This window comes from Gobio gobio, assembly GCF_949357685.1.
Source record: "Gobio gobio genome assembly, chromosome: 10".
NCBI classification, from domain to species: domain Eukaryota; kingdom Metazoa; phylum Chordata; class Actinopteri; order Cypriniformes; family Gobionidae; genus Gobio; species Gobio gobio.
The window spans coordinates 4,166,471-4,188,674 of NC_137116.1; the positions used below are offsets into that span (position 1 = coordinate 4,166,471).

General features: G+C 38.0%; 2 protein-coding genes across 2 annotated transcripts in view; both read right to left on the reverse strand.

Annotated features, from left to right (window-relative positions):
- Nucleotides 1–10,772, reverse strand: part of antxr1a (ANTXR cell adhesion molecule 1a) — an 89,529-nt gene extending 78,757 nt beyond the window's left edge. Inside the window, exon 1 of the mRNA XM_079827732.1 lies at nucleotides 10,354–10,772. Coding sequence (XP_079683858.1) covers nucleotides 10,354–10,496 — 143 coding nt within the window. The 5' untranslated portion in view covers nucleotides 10,497–10,772. The remainder of the gene's footprint in view (nucleotides 1–10,353) is intronic.
- A 447-nt stretch (nucleotides 10,773–11,219) lies between these two features.
- Nucleotides 11,220–19,800, reverse strand: msmbl (microseminoprotein, beta-like). Its single transcript, XM_079826578.1, has 4 exons — nucleotides 19,778–19,800; nucleotides 19,364–19,448; nucleotides 19,161–19,275; nucleotides 11,220–13,477 (listed from the first exon to the last, which is right to left on the reverse strand). The coding sequence occupies exons 1-4, from the start codon at nucleotides 19,778–19,780 to the stop codon at nucleotides 13,363–13,365; spliced, it is 318 nt and encodes a 105-aa protein (XP_079682704.1). The 5' UTR covers nucleotides 19,781–19,800; the 3' UTR covers nucleotides 11,220–13,362.
- Between the last annotated feature and the right edge of the window lie 2,404 nt (nucleotides 19,801–22,204).

Here is a 22,204-nt window from a genome sequence, read left to right on the forward strand (position 1 = left end):
GTATTCTTGTCGCTTCATAAAATTAAGATTGAACCAATGTAGTCACATGGGCGATTTTAACGATGTCTTTACTAATTACTGTTTATGGAGGGGTCAGAGAGCTCTAGGATTTCATCAAAAATATCTTAATTTGTGTTGCGAAGATGAACGAAGGTCTTACGGGTTTGGAACGACATGAAGATGAGTAATTAATGACAGAATTTTCATTTTTGGGTTAACTATCCCTTTAAGTAGCTTTAATTAAAGTCCCCATGAAATCAAAATTGAAGTTTTTGGGCTGTTGAATATGTTAGCCTTGCTGTTATCTATAAGCTAGTGTGCTCTAAAACAATGACAAAATTCACATTTACAAGATATCAGAATTCAAAACTTACAGTTTCTCATATGGATCAATGTATTTGATGACATCGCTCTGCAGATGCTCAATCAAATGCTCTCTAGAATCTGAAGCGTCTAAAGCGTTTCTTTGAGCATTGGCCAAAGCAGCCAGTAGGTGGGCATTATGCAAATGAGAAACATGGTGACAGGTTTTGTCTTGGCCTAGAAAAATACATCATCAATGCAGCCTTCTACAGGACTGCAAAAATGATCTGTTTCAGGCAGGTGTTTTCTGTTGGAGAGATTAACTCTCTTTGGCATGGACTTCCATTTCCATTTTTTAGAGCGGTTACATGCACAAACAGCTATATTACACACTAAATGAAAGGTTAAAAAAATTAAATAAAAGCATAATACATAGGTGCCATATAATGTTTTTGTTCCATTATAACTGCCTCATGAAGGAATTCTGATTAGTGCATTTGTCACTGTGCCAGATGTTATTTCAATGATGCCATGTCTAGTGCAGAGCTACGACCATTCAATTGACCATCGTTCAAATGATGTACTTGTTGTTCTAATGTATAACTCTGCCCACGATTAAATTGCTTCCAGATGATCATGTTTTACATGGTAATGCTGTATAAACATCCAGGCCCTGCCATCAAACCTATCTCAAAATATAGTGTGCACTTTATATTAGTTATTAAATTGACATAATCATTGTTGCCATATTTTACCTAAATGTTAAATGTATGTCAAGTACAATTGCCACATTTTTGCCACACTTGAATACTTTAAAATTTCATAGATAACAAATTATCAAATTAAGTGGCATCTGCAATGTGATTTTAGTGAATGTATGAAGTCAGTTCTTACGTTCACACAGGTCTTTTTGTCTTAATTTATATCTTAAAACAAAATTTTGTTACATTCAATAAAAATACTGTTACATTTTGATTTAAAAGTGAGTGTACTGTCTGCTATATATAACTATGTCTATATTATTCTTGCAAAAAAAACACTTGGTTTGATTTTGTTTTATATTATTTTATTTGTATTAGTGCTATAAAATCCACAATATATTCCACAGCGTGAAACACACAGCATCCATAGCATATGGATATTTTTGTTGCATAGCAATGATTTTTTATGTTTTATTACTGACTTTGCTTAATACAAATAATGGATTTTAATATTTAGGTGTAAAAGTATTGCTCTGGAACAAGGGTAAAATAATACATATACACAAAAAAAGCATTTAAAAGGCAACAAAAGTACAGTAAAGATTTTGCAATACACTTTACTATAACAACAACAAAATAAAATAATAAAAATGAAATGAAAATCTGTTTGTTTAAATAAAAGCAGACCCCCTTGGGACATAATTGCTGTAGTTGAAGAAAGACCAAGACCGTCCAAATAATACCCACTATAGCTGAAACAAAAGAATCCTGGTAACAAAACAGTTAACAGTAGCCATTGACTTACATATTATGAAAAAAAAAAAACATTATTCAAAATATCTTCTTTTGTTTTCAACAGAAGAAAGAAACTTATACAGGTTTGGAACAACTATAGAGGGTGAATAAATGATGACAATTTTCATTTTTAGGTGAACAATCCCTTTAAAGGTGCCACTCCAACAACTACTATATCTCATTTTAAAGGGTTCCTTGATTTTGATTTCACTTATTTAGTTAGTGTTGCTGTTTGAGCATACACAACATCTGCAAATTTCAAAGCAAAGGGAGATATTTTCTTTTACAGAAATAGCTTTTTAAGGACTACAACAAATGGCTGGTAGAGACTGCAACAAGCTTCTTCATGGGTTAGTGACATCACTAACTCTAAAATTTACATAAACCCCACCCCCGGGAATACACAACAAAGGCCATGTTGAGAAGAGGAAGAGTTGTTGTAGTAGAGCACATTTCGGAGTCTGCTCAAGCTGTCACATCCGTCTTTTCACATTTATTGCAATACAGCACATAGCCTAACACAAATGCAATAGCATGTCATAAAAGCAAGATGACAACATAAGTTATAATCGTAATTAAACTAAACTATACCTGTTCTACCTTCATGCTGCATATATTCTCTGGCTCTGAAGGCATCTTACAACAGTTCCCACACCAGCGATTTATAGATTATCATGACAGAACATGCTAATCAATGACTTGAAGATAGTTAACTCCACATCAGCTACATAAATTCATCAACTAACCATTCAGAAACGTCCTGTTGCATTCTACATGTCACTTCTTATTGAGTTCTTATATTCCATCATTGTTCTACTCCAGTTTGAACATAAAAGGCTGAACATTTTCAGTGCATGTCTGCATGAGGTAATGCAACCCTCTTCTTGAAAGGGGGCCGGGAGCAGCAGCTCATTTGCATTTAAAGGGACAGACAAAATGGTGCATTTGTGCTCACACTTTTAACATGCTATAAAAATGATCTGTTGGGTATTTTGAGCTAAAATTTCACATACACACTCTGGGGATATCAAAGACTTATTTTACATCTTGTAAAAAGGGACATAATAGGACCCCTTTAAGTTTAGAACTATTAATTGCAATGAAATGATGTGAGATATTTGAATTGTTTAGGCACTGCCTCTGTCCTCCTCTATGCTTGTCTTTCTCCCTCTCTCACTATTTTTCCATTGTTAACGGGATCCAGGGCTCTAAAGCAGCCAAAGCAGGCAGGGTTTGGAACATCTGGAGCTGATGGTGAAATGGTTTAACAAGAGGCAAATGGTATGTGTGTGCGAGTATGTAAAAGAGAAGGATTTATTTATATAGCTATAACTCTTAATGAACTAGCCTTCTACAGCTGCCCAAGATTGCCTATTCATTTTCACTGAAATTGGACTATTGTCACATTATTCAGTTCCTCCCTAACCCAAAGGTTTAGATAATTCCTGGGAATGGACGCGAGCACAAAACCCACCCCCGACCGCATCTCTCAGCTTTTATTTCAGACCTAGAACAGGTCAACGAGGACGTTTCACTCATATTGGCTCAAAACAATAGCAGTTAGGTAAATTATGTTTTACGTTATATTTAACCTTTGCTCAAGAATAATTTGGTGTTCAGAGCCAGATAACTAGAAAAGAAAACCAAGAACATTTCAAAATCAGCTCAGATATCATTAGATGAATGCTTGGCCCAAACGGTATAAGTATTAAAGGTCTTACTGTAAAATTAAGCAATGGATGATGTATAGTCAGGCACTCACAAAGCATGCTATCCAATACTCATGTAATTAAAAATAACACTATCTAAACTGACTCAAATATAGTTAGAGTAGCTCATTAGAAAGATGCTTAATTTTATTAGTATATTAAAATACTAAAATATTAAAGTAAATGATACTAAAGTATCAATTTTTTTATAAATATCGATGACATGGTATCAATCAAGCCTATTTTGGGATACGTAAGAGTTCATAAACTCCTAATTTAGCGATACTGATATTAGACATAAATTAATGGGTATTTTATTAACGTAAAATATATTGTTTGCATAGGAAAGTAAACATATAATATAATTACTAGAATAACTGCTATTAATAATCAGAAACCTTAGTGTTATGACAAAAATCAGTCCATGGCCAGAATAATGATTATTTTCTTTATGATCATGTCTCTGAAGATATCACAGAGCTTTAGCATCACATAAACGCACTAAATCAAAGAAATATGGGGGACAATCCAACGCTCTCCATTGACTTTGCATTGCGTGAGGCTGCCTCCTTGTCATTTTATTTGACTTATAACCAAAAACAGAACAATGTCTAAAAGCTGCTATGTGACAGGGTGTACAGCAAACAAGCTTAAAAACACAGAAATACGTTTTTATAAGCTGTCGACCCAAAAAAAACAAGCGTTTAAGGAGACAAAAGTGGATACAGGCAATAAGACGTGAAGCTTCAGCAGGAAGAATGGGTAAATTTTGGGATCCTGACACTCAGTACACTCAGTATGCCTATATGTGCAGAAAACATTTTGTCAGTTAAATCAAATATCCAAATGTCAGTTTTATATATTATATTTCCTGTCGCTGATTACGTTCCCCTCTAGTGGGTGTACTTCTCAGTGTCTCAATTGCCTGTATCCACTTTTTTGTCCTTAAACGCTTGTGAATATAATAACCTCACAAAAAAAATTTTCCAAAATGTTGTACTTTTTAGTACTTTGTTGTATGTGACATGTAAAATGTGAAGTGTAAAGAGTCTAGGTGCGTCTATATATGGAAATGATCTAAGGCGCCCTCTTCTAAGCCACCCACCTTGCAGGCAACGCCCTACTTCCAGCTTCACAAGGTCCTCTGAGGGGCCCTAACGTTAAATCACGTGAAACCAGGTACCCATGTAACCAGTGCTCATGAAGAGTATTTAAAGCCGGTCCCAGTGACGTCACATTGGAAAGTGTTTAATTGAAGCGTTCGAAATATTCACTCAGCTGCAGTGTTTCAGTCTCATTTCGACATTCGAGTGAAGATTCATCGCAGATCAAGGACATGTTCTCGCGTCGGTCACACTACACTTTTCTTTCCAAACACAAGCTTGTGCGCAGAATGTTGCATTCCAGACAACTCGGAATTCAGTTTTTTCCCACCTTCTGCTAGGAAATAACATTTGGAATGCTCGCGACCAGTGAACTCGGGGTTGATCGATACATATGCATATGCCAGCAAACCAATGAGAACGCAGGGACAATTATGATGATAAATAACAACAGAGTGTAGGCACCAAAGCTGATGTGGATCCTCTTACCCGGAAGAAATTTACCGTCTTTTGGCAATTAAATAAATGACAAGGAGTTATATGCTCATTGCCAACATTTTATCATGTAAGCTTTATGGTACACCTCAAAAAAGTGAAAAAATGTATAGTAATTTATAGTGTTAATACTAATCAGTAAGTCCATGAATGGCGTATATACACTCACCTAAAGGATTATTAGGAACACCTGTTCAATTTCTCATTAATGCAATTATCTAATCAACCAATCACATGGCAGTTGCTTCAATGTATTTAGGGGTGTGGTCCTGGTCAATCTCCTGAACTCCAAACTGAATGTCAGAATGGGAAAGAAAGTGGATTTAAGCAATTTTGAGCGTGGCATGGTTGTTGGTGCCAGACGGGCCAGTCTGAGTATTTCACAATCTGCTCAGTTACTGGGATTTTCACGCACAACCATTTCTAGGGTTTACAAAGAATGGTGTGAAAAGGGAAAAATATCGATGCTAGAGGTCAGAGGAGAATGGGCCGACTGATTCAATCTGATAGAAGAGCAACTTTGACTGAAATAACCACTCGTTACAACCGAGGTATGCAGCAAAGCATTTGTGAAGCCACAACACGCATAACCTTGAGGCGGATGGGCTACAACAGCAGAAGACCCCACTGGGTACCACTCATCTCCACTACAAATAGGAAAAAGAGGCTACAATTTACACGAGCTCACCAAAATTGGACAGTTGAAGACTGGGAAAATGTTGCCTGGTCTGATGAGTCTCGATTTCTGTTGACACATTCAGATGGTAGAGTCAGAATTTGGCGTAAACAGAATGAGAAAATGGATCCATCATGCCTTGTCACCACTGTGTAGGCTGGTGGTGGTGGTGGTGTAATGGTGTAGGGGATGTTTTCTTGGCACACTTAGTGAACCCTTAGTGCCAATTGGGCATCGTTTAAATGCCACAGCCTACCTGAGCATTGTGACCATGTCCATCCCTTTATGACCACCATGTACCCATCCTCTGATGGCTACTTCCAGCAGGATAATGCACCATGTCACAAAGCTCAAATCATTTCAAATTGGTTTCTTGAACAAAATCAATGAGTTCACTGTACTAAAATGGCCCCCACAGTCACCAGATCTCAACCCAATAGAGCATCTTTGGGATGTGGTGGAACGGGAGTTTCGTGCCCTGGATGTGCATCCCACAAATCTCCATCAACTCCAAGATACTATCCTATCAATATGGGCCAACATTTCTAAAGAATGATTTCAGCTTTCAATGCTCTTATTTAAGTTCTCTCTCTTCGATCTCTGTCTTGTGTCAGTCCTTTTCTGTTCTCGAGCAATGGTTTCATTTCCTTTCTTTAAATAGGAAAAGTTAATCAAAGTTTTAGTTTGACTAATAACATCTAAATGTTTTGAGTACCAAAATGGTGTCAATTTGTTATTTTAACGTGTCTGTGAAGACACAAAAAGGACCAGTATACCGAAGATTCGGGACAATGGCCAAATATTTAGTTTGATCAAAGAATGATGTGACTGACCATTCAGAAGCAGAAGTTCCAGAACTATTCCAGAGACAACAACAGGCCTTCCTGGTCATTAGTGTTATGAGTTATATTATTAGTTTCATAACACGTGTGTCTTTATTCCCAACACTGCTTCTAAACTGTTCTCTTGTTGCACTCTCTGCAGAAGTGCTTGAGCCGAATGAATGGAGGGGAACGGTAAATGGCCTTCACAGACCCTCCTGAGCACAGGAGCCAAAACCATCAAGCCCACAGCTATAAAGTGGAGCCACAGAGATGGCCCATAAGTAGAATAACCAAACCCTGACTTTCCCATAACTCAGATCCAAAGCATTGCTGATTGATTTGTGTTGATAAACTAACCCGTGTTAAACATAACCAGAACTTAATAGTGGGCATAGTCCCATAATTGCTAGAAGGCTCCTGTTTTATATGCTAAATGAATCCCATTGCATCTCTTGTCTGCTGAAGATTCTAAATAGACTGTAACTCTGCATGACTTATTATGATCAGTTGTGTTTGTATATAAATAAATAACGCTAAAACTATTGCAATAGTCAGATTTGACTGTATCTTGCCAAATTTATACTGAAAAAGTCACACAAAAGTGCTTCTGAAGTGGGCAAATTTGGCCAGGATGCCGGGGTTAAACCCCTACTCTTTTTTCGAAGGACATCCTGGGATTTTTAATGACCACAAAGAGTCAGGACCTCAGTTTAACGTCTCATCCGAAGGATGGTGCTTTTTGACAGTACAGTGTCCCCATCCCTATACTGGGGTGTTAGGATCTACACAGACCACAGGGTGAGCACCCCCTGCTGGACTCACTTACACCTCTTCCAACAGCAATCCAGTTTTCCCAGAAGGTCTCCCATCCAGGTACTGACCAGGCTCAACCCTGCTTAGCTTCAGTAGGCAACCAGTCTAAGGCTACAGGGTGATGTGGCTGCTGGCTATAAAAACTAGGGTACTAGGGGCTGAAGTGGGTGATTGGTTGATACTAGGGGCTGAAGTGGGTCAGAGCAGGCATGGCCTTTACCAGTATAAACTGGACTTTATCAGTGGTCGATGAAGTACCTGAAAGCCACACTTGAGTAAAAGTATAGATATATTACCAGAAAATGACTTCAAGGGGATCCATTATGTCCCTTTTTACAAGATGTAAAATAAGGGTGTTTCTCAAATGGAAGGCTGCATCCTACGAAGGTTGCATTTCTCTGCTGCCACTTCATCAAAAGTTGTCTCAATTTGAAGGATCCTTGGAAGGATCCAGCGAGTCAATTCAGTGGTTCGGAGTGACTTTGCCGCTCCGAACCACTGAATCGACTCGCTGATTCGATACACTCCGAAGCTTCATGAAGCATTATTTTGAAATCGGTTATCACTATGGAAGTCGTTATTTAGTTTTTTTTTGGTGCACCAAAAATATTCTCGTCGCTTTATAATATTAACATTGAACCACTGTACTCACATTGAATGATTTAAATATGTTTTTAGTACATTAATGGATCTTAAGAGTGTAAATTGCTTTGCTCTCTATGGAGGCCTCATTGAGCCTTCAGATTTCAACAAAAATATCTTCATTTGTGTTCCGAAGATGAACGGGTGTGGAACGGCATGAGGGTGAGTAATAAATTACATTGTTTTCATTTTTGGGTGAACTAACTCTTTAACTCGGCTATGTAAAGATGCCTTTTGACAACATTTGACAGATTTTGGCATTGCTCTTTTGCTTAGTAGGGTCTAAAAGTTTAATGCCACAGTAAAAATGGGAGTTATTAATATTATTTAAACCTGGAAATAAAGAGAAAGGTTAAGGCATTTTGAACAATTTCAATCAAAGAAGTTATGATGTGAAATAAATGAGTTGCAGATGTCCTTGATTCAATTGGAGCACAAGATGCACATTTCAGATCATTCTGAAGAGCATGATCATCAGTTTTTCTTTAAATCACCTTGAGTGCTGCTGTTATTAATGTGAAAGGGGCACATTTATCTATTTGCTTTAGTGGCAGGTTATGTCATCATTGCATTCCTTAACTTTTTTCTCCCATAGCATTTCTAGAATTAATTTTGTGTATCTAGTTGAACAATAATATTTAGACGTCACAAGTCTTGTAGATGATGAAAGACATGAAAAGGGCCCATAGGAACATTTGAGCATTTTGAGTGCTGATAATGACATAACATGCATATTTGCACCAAATATCAATAACATAACCGACATTGTTATATTCAGGAAAATCAGCGAAAAAGAATTTGATCCGACATCATTTGATTTACATGCAGGATCCAAGGCAGTGGCGTAAATGGGAAATGAGTTGAGATACAGCTGTATGTCGCTGTAAAACAATATGAATCTGTCCAACAAAAACATCACATTCACAGCTGAACTGCCAGCCTACCCATGACGAATGCTTTACATGTATTAGGAAACACAGCTGTGTTATTTTTTACTTAAAACACATTCGTCGAACATGAACATAACACTCTGGGGAGCCAAGTAGAGCCAAAGTTTATACTGGTATAGAAACTAAATAGTTGGAAACTGTGACCCACATCCAATCTACTGTATGTCCAGGGGTGTGTATATTCCTATTGTGTACAGCACGCATCACAGTGTGATGATTGAGTTCAGAACCATATGTAATTGATTTTCCATGTGTTCTTATAGGTCCAAGGGCTTGCGCCACAATACATGCCAAAATGAGGTCAAGATAGCTTGAGTTGCCAAGCAAACTTTCAAACAAACTCAATTTGAAGTCAAAATGCATAGAAGCACATTACTTTTTTTATTCAACTGCCTATGTGGAACTAATATGGCAAATAGCCTCTAAAACCAGCTGTTTAATATATCATTCCCTTGCAGGCTTTTGGCTCAGAGCTGCATATTTGTAAACTGGCCTCAGGAGGCAGCACTTGCATCCAGTCAGCGTGTCCGCATTGACCCCAAACATGCAATTTTCTCACCTCATGTTAGATGAGACATATGTTACAGAGGAAAACAATTATCGTTATTGTCATTCGTCTCTCTCTCTCTCTCTCTCTCTAATATGTCAATAATATTATGATAAAATCACTGACTGATAAAATATCAAACTAAAGCTAAATATTTCACAAAAAAATAAACAATATATATAATAATAATAATAATATGTATAAAACAATAGATATAGTGAAGACAATATATAGGCTATTTGGGCACTTTGTTGTTGTCTAACGTTAGTGGATCATATTCATAGTTACTGTTAATATACACCTGTGGATCCTCTCATAGGACACCTGTGTGAACTTGAGGAGAACTGACTTTAATAAAAGTCATTGAGGAAAAATGATGAGGTGAAGTTATTTCTCAGAAAAGAATATGCAGCATTTGTCAGCAGATGCCACTTATTTAGCATCTAATGTAATGTTTAAATGGCATAGGGATTCATTTTAAAATGATCTTCAAAGTACCATAAAGGGACAAACATGACTCTTGAAGTCAGGTTCCAATGTGTTAAAACATTTAATACATGAAAGCATCACTTAATTTAGCCATCCTCACTGTAACAGAACCTGAAAAGCTTTACGTTATGCACTGCACTATGTGTATTTCTAACTACTGATAACTAAATCAGGTTAATGGGTTAAAGCCCTCACTCATAGTGAGTCTTATATGGTATGCAAATGCCAACACAGTATTTATGGAGTGTTGTCATGCTGATAATCACTCATTGGTAAGGAGAAGTGTTAAATAACAGGATAACTTACTTGTCTAGAACAAAATAGAGGTCAAAGCCCCCATAGCAGGAGGAAGCTGCTGTCCCTCTTTCCGGCACAAGTCCTGTATTTCCATTCGCAGTGTCCACCAATTTGACACAGAGCAAAACTGCTACCCTCCAAAGTCTGCACATGTTGTAAAGCACTGTTTGAGTCAAGCAAAAGTCAGGACTACAGGAAAAATAAAAAAGTGACCATGAGAGAAAAGTAAGCTTCCACAGGATCCTTAACAATCCGTAATCCGTATGTGGAGACCTAATTTGGAGAAATTTGTCTTCTTTGTTCTGCTAGTGTCCTGTGGTAGCAGAATGAATGTTTTCCAGAAAAATAGAAGAAAATGTCTTTGAACAGAAACAAGCTTCTAGAACCCAAATGCACACATGTGAATGTGCACATGCACCCAAAAGTCTGACACACTTCTGCTAGCTGCCCCAGTTGCTGCTAGATTGATGGAGTGTGGGAGGGAGTGTGGTTGTGTGTGTTTATGTTTGAGAATGTGTGTGTGCGCGTGTCTTTGCCAGATTCAAAATCATTGTCTCTCTCAGCCCCTTGACTCCAAAACAACTTTCCATCCTCTTTTTTTAAAGCAATGAAGAAAGCCAAAGAGAGATTTAGATTGTTGTTTTGCCATCTAGTGGTAAGAAATGTTAGTGAAAATGTTCATTGACCGCTTCATATTAATCATATTGACCACCAAATTCCAACCGTTTGAGATGAGATGAGATGAGATGAGATTCAAGTTTATTGTCATTACACATGTACAAGTACAATGCAACGGCATGGCATGGAGTTAAAAAAGTGTTAAGATAGAATTGGTCTGTGCTGCTTTTTAAAAAAGAAGTGCCAACAAACAGATTGTATTGATTCAGCTTTATTGATATAAACACAGGTGTACAATTAATTTAAATTCAAATTGCGTTTTTTTTTTTTTTTTTTACATTTTATTCACATTTATTACTTTTTTTTTACATATAAAAAATGTAAACTAGAATTTGCATCTTTTAATGTATATAATTTATTATTTCAATTCCGTTATATGTCTTTCATTTAATTTACAGTTTTAATTTTAAATGCCATTAATAAGGTTGCCTAAATACCTGTCCAAATGATGTTGACCTAGCCTACACTACCAGCCAAAAAATAAAATAAAAACTGTTTTCTATTTGAATATATTTTGAAATGTAATTTATTACTGTGATGGAATTCCATTATTCCAGTCTTCAGTGTCACATGATCCTTCAGAATCATTCAAATATGCTGATTTAGTGCTCAATTAAAGGGGTGGTAAAACACATTCTTTTGAAGGCTTGACTGTGTTTGTGGGGTGCACTGTAACATGTGTTCATGCTTCGTTTTAAAAAAAATTGCCTTATTTTTCATATATTTGACCTTTATTCTACACTGCTCTGTCCCTCCTTGTAAAACGGTCTGATGCTTTCCGGGTTGTATGAAGCCAGTCCCTCAAAAATACGCAGTGGGCTCTGATTGGTTAGCTGGCCTAGTGTGTTCTGATTCGCTAACCGCAGTGCACGGTTGTCGGAAACGTCACGCCCCTTACCTTTACCGGAGGCTGTGCTTTGGTCAGTATTAGAAACAACGGCGTCAATAAAACCATATGAGCCCGAATCAGACCCAGAACATTTGAGTGAAGATGATCGAGCAGAACCTGTTCAGTCCTCAAGAGTAAAGACTGCGGATCTATAATCGCTAATGAATGGCACTTTAACTTTTGTATTTTTAGAACGATTATAGCCAAATATCTGTCGCAAGAACTAACCCAAAACGAACACTAAGCACTGGCTTTAACTAGTAAGTTAGCCAAATCACACACAGAACCATGTTTAGCATGCCTGTAGATAAACAATACATAAAAGCTCTAATCAAAGAATAATTTACACTAATGTCAGGTTCGCTGTTGAGATTTTAACGTTAGTGTTTGTAACGTTAGGTGTTCGTCGGATAACGTTAAGTATGAATGAGCATTTAACAGACTGGTTTGCAGAACAGCGTTGTCATCTGTTTACTTCCTTGCTACAACCTATTACAGGAAAACACATCGATGAAAAATAAATCAGACTTACAGGTTGTGGCCCGTAAACAGCTTCTATTTGTAAATCCAGCTTTCAGGACAAGCCGTTGTGCATATCCTGTATTGAACTCGCGAAGTTTGTGGAAGTTTGTGTTGTCCTCCGTGAAATGTGCAGCGCGCGCGTCGTGCATCCACGCACCAGCAGTGTTTTTTTCACGCAGCTGACGTTGTGCAAATCCGGCATTGAAATCGCGAAGACGGTGGATGTTTTCCTCTGTGAGATGTGCTGCAGGGAGCCCCGCACGCGCCTGTTCCCCGCTGACTCAAACACACGTGCATTTAACATGCTGTATGTTAAACGCTCTGCAACACCCCCGTCCCAAGGAAGGCTGAACAGAGCAAGTACCCCAGACCTGCAATCCGGATGAAAATAACAGCGTTTCCTCGGCATCGCGGCAACAACACTCCAGCCTAACTATACCACAACAGCGCCGCGATACAAAATGGCCTCACCCCCCCTTATTTAATCTTCTCGGAGGAGGGGTTTATGTAAATATTGAGCCTGTTGATGTCACCAACCCTGGAGGAATGTCTGTAGTCGCCTGCTGGCCGTTTGCTGTAGTTCTTAGAAACTGATTTCTTTAAAAGCAAATATCTCCCTTTGCTTTAAACTTTGAACGTTGTAACTTTGCAGATGTTGTTTATGCTCAAGCAGCAACATTACACGCTAGCGAAAGTTAGAATAGTGAAATCGTGGTTTACCACCCCTTTAATATAATTTTTTTTTATGCATCCTTGGTGAGCATAAGAGACATTTTTTGTGGAAATATTCCAAACTTTTAACCCAGTAATGCACAATTCATGTTAATTTGGATATTTCTTTTATTGCCCTTTAAATCAGCAGTCAAAACTCAAGAATGAAGATCAAAACTCAAGAATGAAGATTTAATTCTTTCCTTAATTCGTGGCCATCATTTCCCAACAGCACTATGAGCACATGGAACTTTCTGAAAAACTTCATATGTGCATGTAGTGAAATCGTACTCCACTGTGCACATGTCAGGATAATCAGTGGGCCTCGCCATTCTACGGAAATGAAACAAAATAAAAGGAATTATTAGGTATTATATCCATCCAAAATTGTCACAAAATGTATGTGTGTTATGTTAAAATGTCTCTGGGTTACAGTAACCTGGTTCCCTGAGAAGGGAACGAGACGTTGCGTGAGTCGCTGATGCTATTGGAACGCCTTTAGCATGCACCAGTGTCTGAAGCATGTGTGCAAACACATCAATTGACCGTTCGCAAAGAAAGACCCGCCCCCTTTAGTTACTGTTGCTATGTCCGACAAGCCATGGCGCTCTCACACCACACACACATGTTCTCACATAGAGAAAATACATTGCGTAGCAAAGAGGACACTGACAATACGCCGACAGACAGGACAGAGCAAGTTACTTTTGATATGAAACAAAGTCTCATCTTTCTAAATTTTACATTTTTTAGAAATGTAAACAATGAATACCGTTTTGTGGCTCTTTAATGTGTCGTGATCGCTGTCCTGCCTCAGTTAAAGCTGCTGGTGAACCGATCATCTCTTTCTTCTAGTTAAAGGTGGGGTGGGTAAGTCTGATCTAAAACACTTTTGTCCAAATTTGTTTAAACTGTCTTTATATGTCAATACATAATTAAAATTTAAGTACTCTGAAAAAGAGAGTATAAAAATCGAGTGACTCTAGACTTTTTAATCTGCAATAAACACCGCTCATTATTTGCGTTCGGGCCGAATCAAGTGATTGGCTGGGGCGACTGTCACTCTCTCTCGCTACCATGGCTACCGCCGCTTTTGCTCCAGGATCTGCCCACATGCGCGTGCCCCACTGTTGCCAAGTCGGGCTACTTCACACACTTGCCGCGGGCTGATTTTCATGTCCGCGGGTTGAAGCTACCCCAATTATGTGATGTTTTGCCCAGGGATTTGCGAATTTTAGCAGGCAGCCCTACCAAAAAGACACATATTTTACCCCCCAAACGCGATTTTTACCGGAGAAACACGATTGGGCTTGTTTTGGCCTAGTTTTGAGTAGCAATTGGGCGGATGTTGTTGTGAAAACCTGGCAACCCTGGCGCACCCGTTTGAGTTCAAGAGGCTGTATTTCTGCTGGACAGGTAATCTTTCATTTTGATTATACATTTTTTTGGTTTATGTTTTCATGAAGCATGTCTCACTAGCACACGTAGCTGGCTAATATAGCTAACATAACATTACTTAGCATAAAGTTACAATGTTATACACTTAGCAAACCATTAGTTGAGATGATAAATACTCAATATGCTTAGCTCAAGTTGATCGCTGTCGTGTTGAATTTCGCAAAATGTAACTTTAGATAACCAAATGCATGTGTAAAAGCTAGTACACCGCATCCAGGAACTTTTTTTAGAACTAAGTTAGCTTTAGTTACTACCCTCTGTCTAAACTCTTCTACCATGTTCACCGGGAACTTTACCTGCACGTTTATTTCGCCCCTTGGTTTGTTTTTATATACTCTACCTACGTTTTTATCTTGTATCTGTGTGTGTCGTAGACACTGTGTTGTGTGTGTATTTTGAACTTTTCCAGTATCGTTATTCTAGCTTGAGAGTGAGTACTAAAAGACATCTTATTTGTTTATATTCATAATGATAAAGTTAGATTTTTTTATTACATGTGATTCTGACATGATGTCACTATATGCACTCCGCTCCTTGGATGGAAATAATGAGCTGTCTTTAAAACAGTCGTGAGAGGTCTACAGACACTCAATTTTCATACTTTCTTTTTCAGAGTACTTACATTTTGATTATGTATTGATATATAAAGAAAGTTTAAACAAATTTGGAAAAAAAGTTTTTTAACCAAATCCTACCTACCCTACCTTTAACTAAGTTAACTTATCAAATAAACATGAATGAACACTAAAATAAATGTTGTTTCAACTGTGTTAAGCACACACCGTTTTTCAAGTTCAAGTCCACCGATGTTAATCTACTAACTTCCCTGACTGCTTTGTCGGTCAAAATAGCAGATTTGGCGATGTGATTGGTCAGATCGCCTGTCAATCAAACTTGCCGCGAAGGGTGAATTCTATTGGCCAAGGCAGACATATGATGTCACTAAGTGCACCGGCAGGACTATAAAAGTCCGCCTGCATTAAACGTCATCAACATTTTTGAGTGGTGTATTGAGCACAGTTCTCTCACTGCAGCGGACACATGTGGTAAGTGAAATAATTATTTTAGCATCGTGCGTTCGGAGCTTTTATGAGTGCTAAGTTCCCGTTCAAACTGAAAAGGCTGATTATCAGCGCAACATGACTGAAGCCCGGTTTATTTTTGTGCACGAGTGGCACGCGATTCACCCTACTCTGCACACGTTCACCAGCGCTCCAGAAGTGTGAAGAGATTTCCACGAGCTGTTCCTGTCGTGACCAATGATAAAATGTGCGACAGTTGAGCGAATTGACAACTTTAAAGGAACACGCCGACTTTTTGGGACTTTAGCTTATTCCCCATATCCCCCAGAGTTAGATAAGTCCATACATACCATTCTCATCTCCGTGCGTGCCATAACTCTGTCTGACGCACCCACCGCTAGCCTAGCTTAGCACAAAGACTGGAGGTAAACGGCTCCTGCTAGCTCTACTGCTCAATAAGTGACAAAATAACGCCAACATTTTTCTATTTACATGTTGTGATGTGTATAGTCACAGCGTGTACAAATAACAAGGTTACATGAGACACAGCCATCTTATAAACGTATACACACTGGGGACTATATTCTCAGAAGGCGCAGCACTGCTCTACTTCTGGGGAGTGATTTGCTCGCAGCACCTGAGAAACCCCGCGGTGCAGAGAGTTTGCTCAGAGTTGGAGTAATAGAGTCAGCGATTACTAGATAGTTTACAATCATGCGTGTTCACTGTATTTTAAAGAACTGCGACAATAAACAGGGGAGAAAAGGTAATACCATGATATAGAATTCCAATCCAAAACGCTGACCTGATGAATCTATGGCTGCTTGCTCTGGATATAGATCCAAACACACCTGTAGTCATCATCAAGTACCATCGCGTTTGCTCAGAACATTTAACCGAGGACGACTATTTTGAAAAAATGGAATTTGCCACACGGACCATGAAACGTGTGCTGAAGGATACGGCCATCCCATCGGTAGTACAGACAGGACAAAGCGGATCACCTGCAGCTGCGGTAAGTGTTCCGTTATGTTTAGATGACTAGCCTACTGTAACAGTGCCATTAGCTAGATCTAGTAATGTAACGTGTGGTCACTACTGTATTGCAGTTGTTCCTGTGCTTCATGTATCCCCTGTAATGTTAGTATTGTGTTGTCACGAACACGCTCTGTCACAGTAACAAATGAGCGGTGCTAGAGGTAATTCTGCGTCTTGTCTATCAGCTTCCAAAGTTTTTTAACTCCTCGTCTGTGTATTCTGGCTCAAAACGATATGGTTCTGGATTGTGGTTTGATAAAGCAAACCGAGGGAACGATTTATAAATTAAGGGAACAAATTAATAAATTGTACGCATGATTTAGCCTACTAGTTTTTTCCTGCATGTCATGTTCGGGGCTCCGTATATATCTGAGGGGGAAATGACTGCCTTAAGAAAAGTTTTAATGGCATTTTCTTTTCATCTTCCCTCTGTGTAACGCATATGCTGTGTCCGAAATCGAATACTTCTCTACTATATAGTATGCAAAAGCCAGTACACCAACAGAGTAGTATGTCCGAATTCATAGTATTCGAAAAACAGTAGCAAAAAAGTACCCGGATGACCCACTACTTCCAGCGAGATTCTGAAGGTTCACATACGATGGACACTTTACTATCCCATGAGGCCACAGGAGAGGATTTATGAATGGAGGTGATGGGACGCAAATGGCGCTGGTAGGTCACATGATCATGACAACATGGCGGATGTAGTACGTCCGGATTACATTAATACGACATTCATTCATACTATATAGAACATACTTGTTTAACGGCCCTTTTTAAATGCCCTGACTACTGAACTAGGGAGCTGATTGAGCATCCATAGTGTTTTATAAGCTCAGCGCTGCTTTGTTTACAGAGGTTACCGGGAAACAGCTCTATTTCTACTGTTCTATAAGCGCCACCTACTGACAGAGGGTGGATTTACAATTTCATTCAGCCTGTCTGCGGTTTTTGTTGAATTGAACTTTATTGTCCATTCTGTTTGTCACAGAACAGAAATGTATCTTTGACACTGGTGACATATACAAATTCACACTACTACACAAAATCACATCACACATTTACAAAACAAATACAAAAAATAAAATTAAACAATTTGACATTGTTTCAGAGTAAGAAATGTTATACTACTTTAAAAAACTGCGATTTAAAATAATCACTGCCATTGGGACAAACGATTTTTTATACACATTCCTTCTGGCCAGAGGAATTTTTAGCCTACGTCCGGATGGAAGCAATTCAAAGGTAGAATGAAGCGGATGAGTATGATCTTTAAAAATCGCAATTGCTGTTTTTTCCATAAAACTTTGTGAAACTCAGAACACATTTTTATTTACTGTTGTAAATTTTTTACCAGCTAATGCTAATAAGCTAATGTTCAAAAACCAAAACTAAACCCTTGAATAATTGGCTTTTATATCGCCACTAATGCCAAAGCAACAACATAAAAGATTTTATTTGATAACAAAAAAAAAAAAAGATTTGGGGGGAGGGGGGGGGGGGTGCTACTGGGTAATAGGACACCACTTATTTTTTTAGGACCACACCACTGGTGGAAACAATTCTTTATGGAGATCAGGAAGAAACCAAAAGCTCATGGGGGTTCATGCCAGCGTTGAGTGGTGTCATATGACTTCCTCGGCCAGTAAAATTATTGTGATTACACATGTGCTTCAGACACGTGCGGCACACACTTAAGGTGTTCCTATAGTGTCAGCAACTGACACATTGAGTTCCCTCAAAAGGGAACCAAAATGAATGAATTAACCTAATGCTTTTGTAATAGAGAGCAACAGTGATTCGCCTTGGGTCTTAAAGTATTTTTCACATGGATTTAAAAAAAATAATAATAATCTTGCCATGACAGTGTAACACCTAAAACTCTAAATCAGGGGTCTCCAAACTTGGTCCTCGAGGGCCGCTGTCCTGCAGAGTTTAGTTCCAACCCCAATTAAACACACCTTAACCAGCAAATCAGTGGCCAAAATCGCCCCCTATACCCTCATAGGGCACTATTTGAGGGGACAGTCATTTGTAGTGGTGTCTGAAAGCATAGTGGGCATTATTGAGTGCACTCATTCAATACCACATTGCACCACAATCTCATTTTTATTCACTCCTGCAAGTGAACTCTATTAGTGGACTAACATAGGGAATAGTGAATGAGGGTTTAGGGGGAGATTTCGGATTCAGCCAGTGTCTTACTAGGACGTGTAAGACCTTGATTAGCTGGTTCAGGTGTGTTTATTTGAGGTTGGAGCTAAACTCTGCAGGACAGCGGCCCTCTCGGACCGAGTTTGGAGACCCCTGCTCTAAATCATCCGTAAAATAGAATAATTTTTACAGCTCAAGTAATACACAATTTTAACAGATTTGTTATAAGTGCTTCACATTTCTATTAAATCCTCCCAAAATGGTCCCATTTACTTTAGTAACTTAATTCTCAGGAAAATCAATACAATTAATGTTCACTAGTAAACATTAAATATACTTACGCATCGCAGCAGCTCTTGGAGTCAGCAGAACAACTACAGTCCATACATTTACTGTTTCTCCAAGTGGATCCAACAGGATGCCAAGTCTTATCTGTTGAGTCCTGGCAAAACGTAACTATATCAAGGATCATATAATTCAGAAAAATGGGTCATACTTTTTAGTCATGCAATAAAAGCAAAGGAAAGTTTATGTGTGTATGTACCTGGTGTTTTGTGGTCCTCCTGGAAGCATGCAGCATTGACCAGAGGAAGGACAATGCACAGAAGCAAACCCAAAACCACAGACCTCTTCACAGTCAACAAACAAAAACAAATAAAGCAATTGATCCAATGTTAAACTTTAAATAGTTTTACATAGTTTAGCTGCAGTATTGAGGTGAATTTAATTTTACAACAATGTATAATGAGCATATAATGAGCATGAAAGTATGTTTGCTTAACAAAGTAATTTGCAGTGATTGTATTGTGAAATTGTATTATCATTGTCATAAAACGAGTATCAAATATCACATGCAACTGACACACATTTAATGAATCCTGTAATTAATTGTGAAAAATATCTATTGATCCTAAAATATTTAAATATAAACATAAGCAATATTATAATGGAAGCTCACCATGTTTCTGCAGACAGTGATCTGATTATATGAAGCCAAAATCTATGCCTGTATTTAAGTGAACAGAGGAGGGTGGAGCAATACGTTAATGATTAATTTCACAAATTATTTTGAAAATCTGATACAAATGCATATAGTTTCATTACATTATTATTATTATGAATAAGTACTAATTTTCATGCTTTGGTAATGATCATTTTTAATTAGAGAAAGATCATGAAATGGCCACAAAGATATCTGTCATATTGCAATTACATTAAGTAAACTTTACACAAATATCATATAGCTAATTGTAGTTTTATTGAAGAGATGTACTACTCGTTATTCTCTACAATTTGAGTAGAAAAACAGCCTTATCTGTTAAGTAAAGTGCTGTTTGGACTTTGAAGTTTAAACAAACAAAAGCTCAGCAGCATTCCAGTAAACCCAATATACACATAGCCTACCGTTCAAACATTTGGGGTCAGTAAGATTTATTTTATTACAGTAATACTTGATTAGTTAATACTTTTCAACAAGGACATACATTGATCAAAAGTGAAAGCTAACACATTTATAATGTTGCATAAGATTTCTATTTCAAATAAATGTATTCAAATATATGTATTTTGACCAGCTTTCTGAAAGATTATGTGACACTGAAGACTGGAATAATGGTTGCTGAAAATTATTGCTTTGAGAAGCAACTTTTGTGCAAATCCTGTGTTCTCATTTGCAAAGTAGCCCAGTGTACATTGATTCACACATGTTCTGAAAGCATTCAGTAAACATGATGGAAAAATAGGACCAAAAAATTACATTCTAGGTTGGTCCCCTAAAGGTCCTGCAAACGTTATGGGAATGTAGTGTAAAGACCACTGCACTGAACAAGATATGTTGCAGCGCAGTCCCGATTGAAACGACCCCATCTAGGGAACCGTATGAGAACATTCTGTTAATGTCCAAAATGTTCTCTTTGTAACGTTGCTGTGTGATCATAGAATAACCAAAATGGAACGTCCCCCTAAATTCAAATAAGGAACGTTATTATTTGACCAACAGAGGACCATGTGAGAACGTTCTATTAGCATCCCAAATGTCATCTTTGTAATGTTGCTGTGTGAGAATAACCAAAATGGAACTTCTTCTAAAGTCAAATAAGGAACGTTATTATATGACCAACAGAGGACCATGTGGGAACCTTCTATTAGCATCCCAAATGTCATCTTTGTAACGTTGCTGTGTGACCATAAATAATAAAAATGGAACATCGCCCTAAAGTCAAATAAGGAACGCTATTATATGACCAACAGAGGACCATGTAGGAACCTTCTATTAGCATCCCAAATGTCATCTTTGTAACGTTGCTGTGTGACCATAAATAATAAAAATGGAACATCGCCCTAAAGTCAAATAAGGAACGCTATTATATGACCAACAGAGGACCATGTAGGAACGTTCTATTAGCATCCCAAATGTCATCTTTGTAACGTTGCTGTGTGAGAATAACCAAAATGCAACGTCCCCCTAAAGTCAAATAAGGAATGTTATTATATGACCAACAGAGGACCATATGGGAACGTTCTATTAGCATCCCAAATATCATCTTTGTAACGTTGCTATGTGAGAATAACCAAAATGCAACGTTCCCCTAAAGTCAAATAAGGAACTTTATTATATGACCTACAGAGGACCATGTGGGAATGTTCTATTAGCATCCCAAATGTCATCTTTGTAACGTTGCTGTGTGATCAAAGAATAACCTAAATGGAACGGCCCCCTAAATTCAAATAAGGAACGTTATTATTTGACCAACAGAGGACCATGTGGGAACGTTCTATTAGCATCCCAAATGTCATCTTTGTAACGTTGCTGTGTGAGAATAACCAAAATGCAACGTCCCCCTAAAGTCAAATAAGGAATGTTATTATATGACCAACAGAGGACCATATGGGAACGTTCTATTAGCATCCCAAATATCATCTTTGTAACGTTGCTGTGTGAGAATAACCAAAATGGAACTTCTTCTAAAGTCAAATAAGGAACGTTATTATATGACCAACAGAGGACCATGTGGGAACCTTCTATTAGCATCCCAAATGTCATCTTTGTAACGTTGCTGTGTGACCATAAATAATAAAAATGGAACGTCGCCCTAAAGTCAAATAAGGAACGCTATTATATGACCAACAGAGGACCATGTAGGAACGTTCTATTAGCATCCCAAATGTCATCTTTGTAACGTTGCTGTGTGAGAATAACCAAAATGCAACGTCCCCCTAAAGTCAAATAAGGAATGTTATTATATGACCAACAGAGGACCATGGGAACTTTCTATTAGCATCCCAAATATCATCTTTGTAACGTTGCTGTGTGAGAATAACCAAAATGCAACGTTCCCCTAAAGTCAAATAAGGAACTTTATTATATGACCTACAGAGGACCATG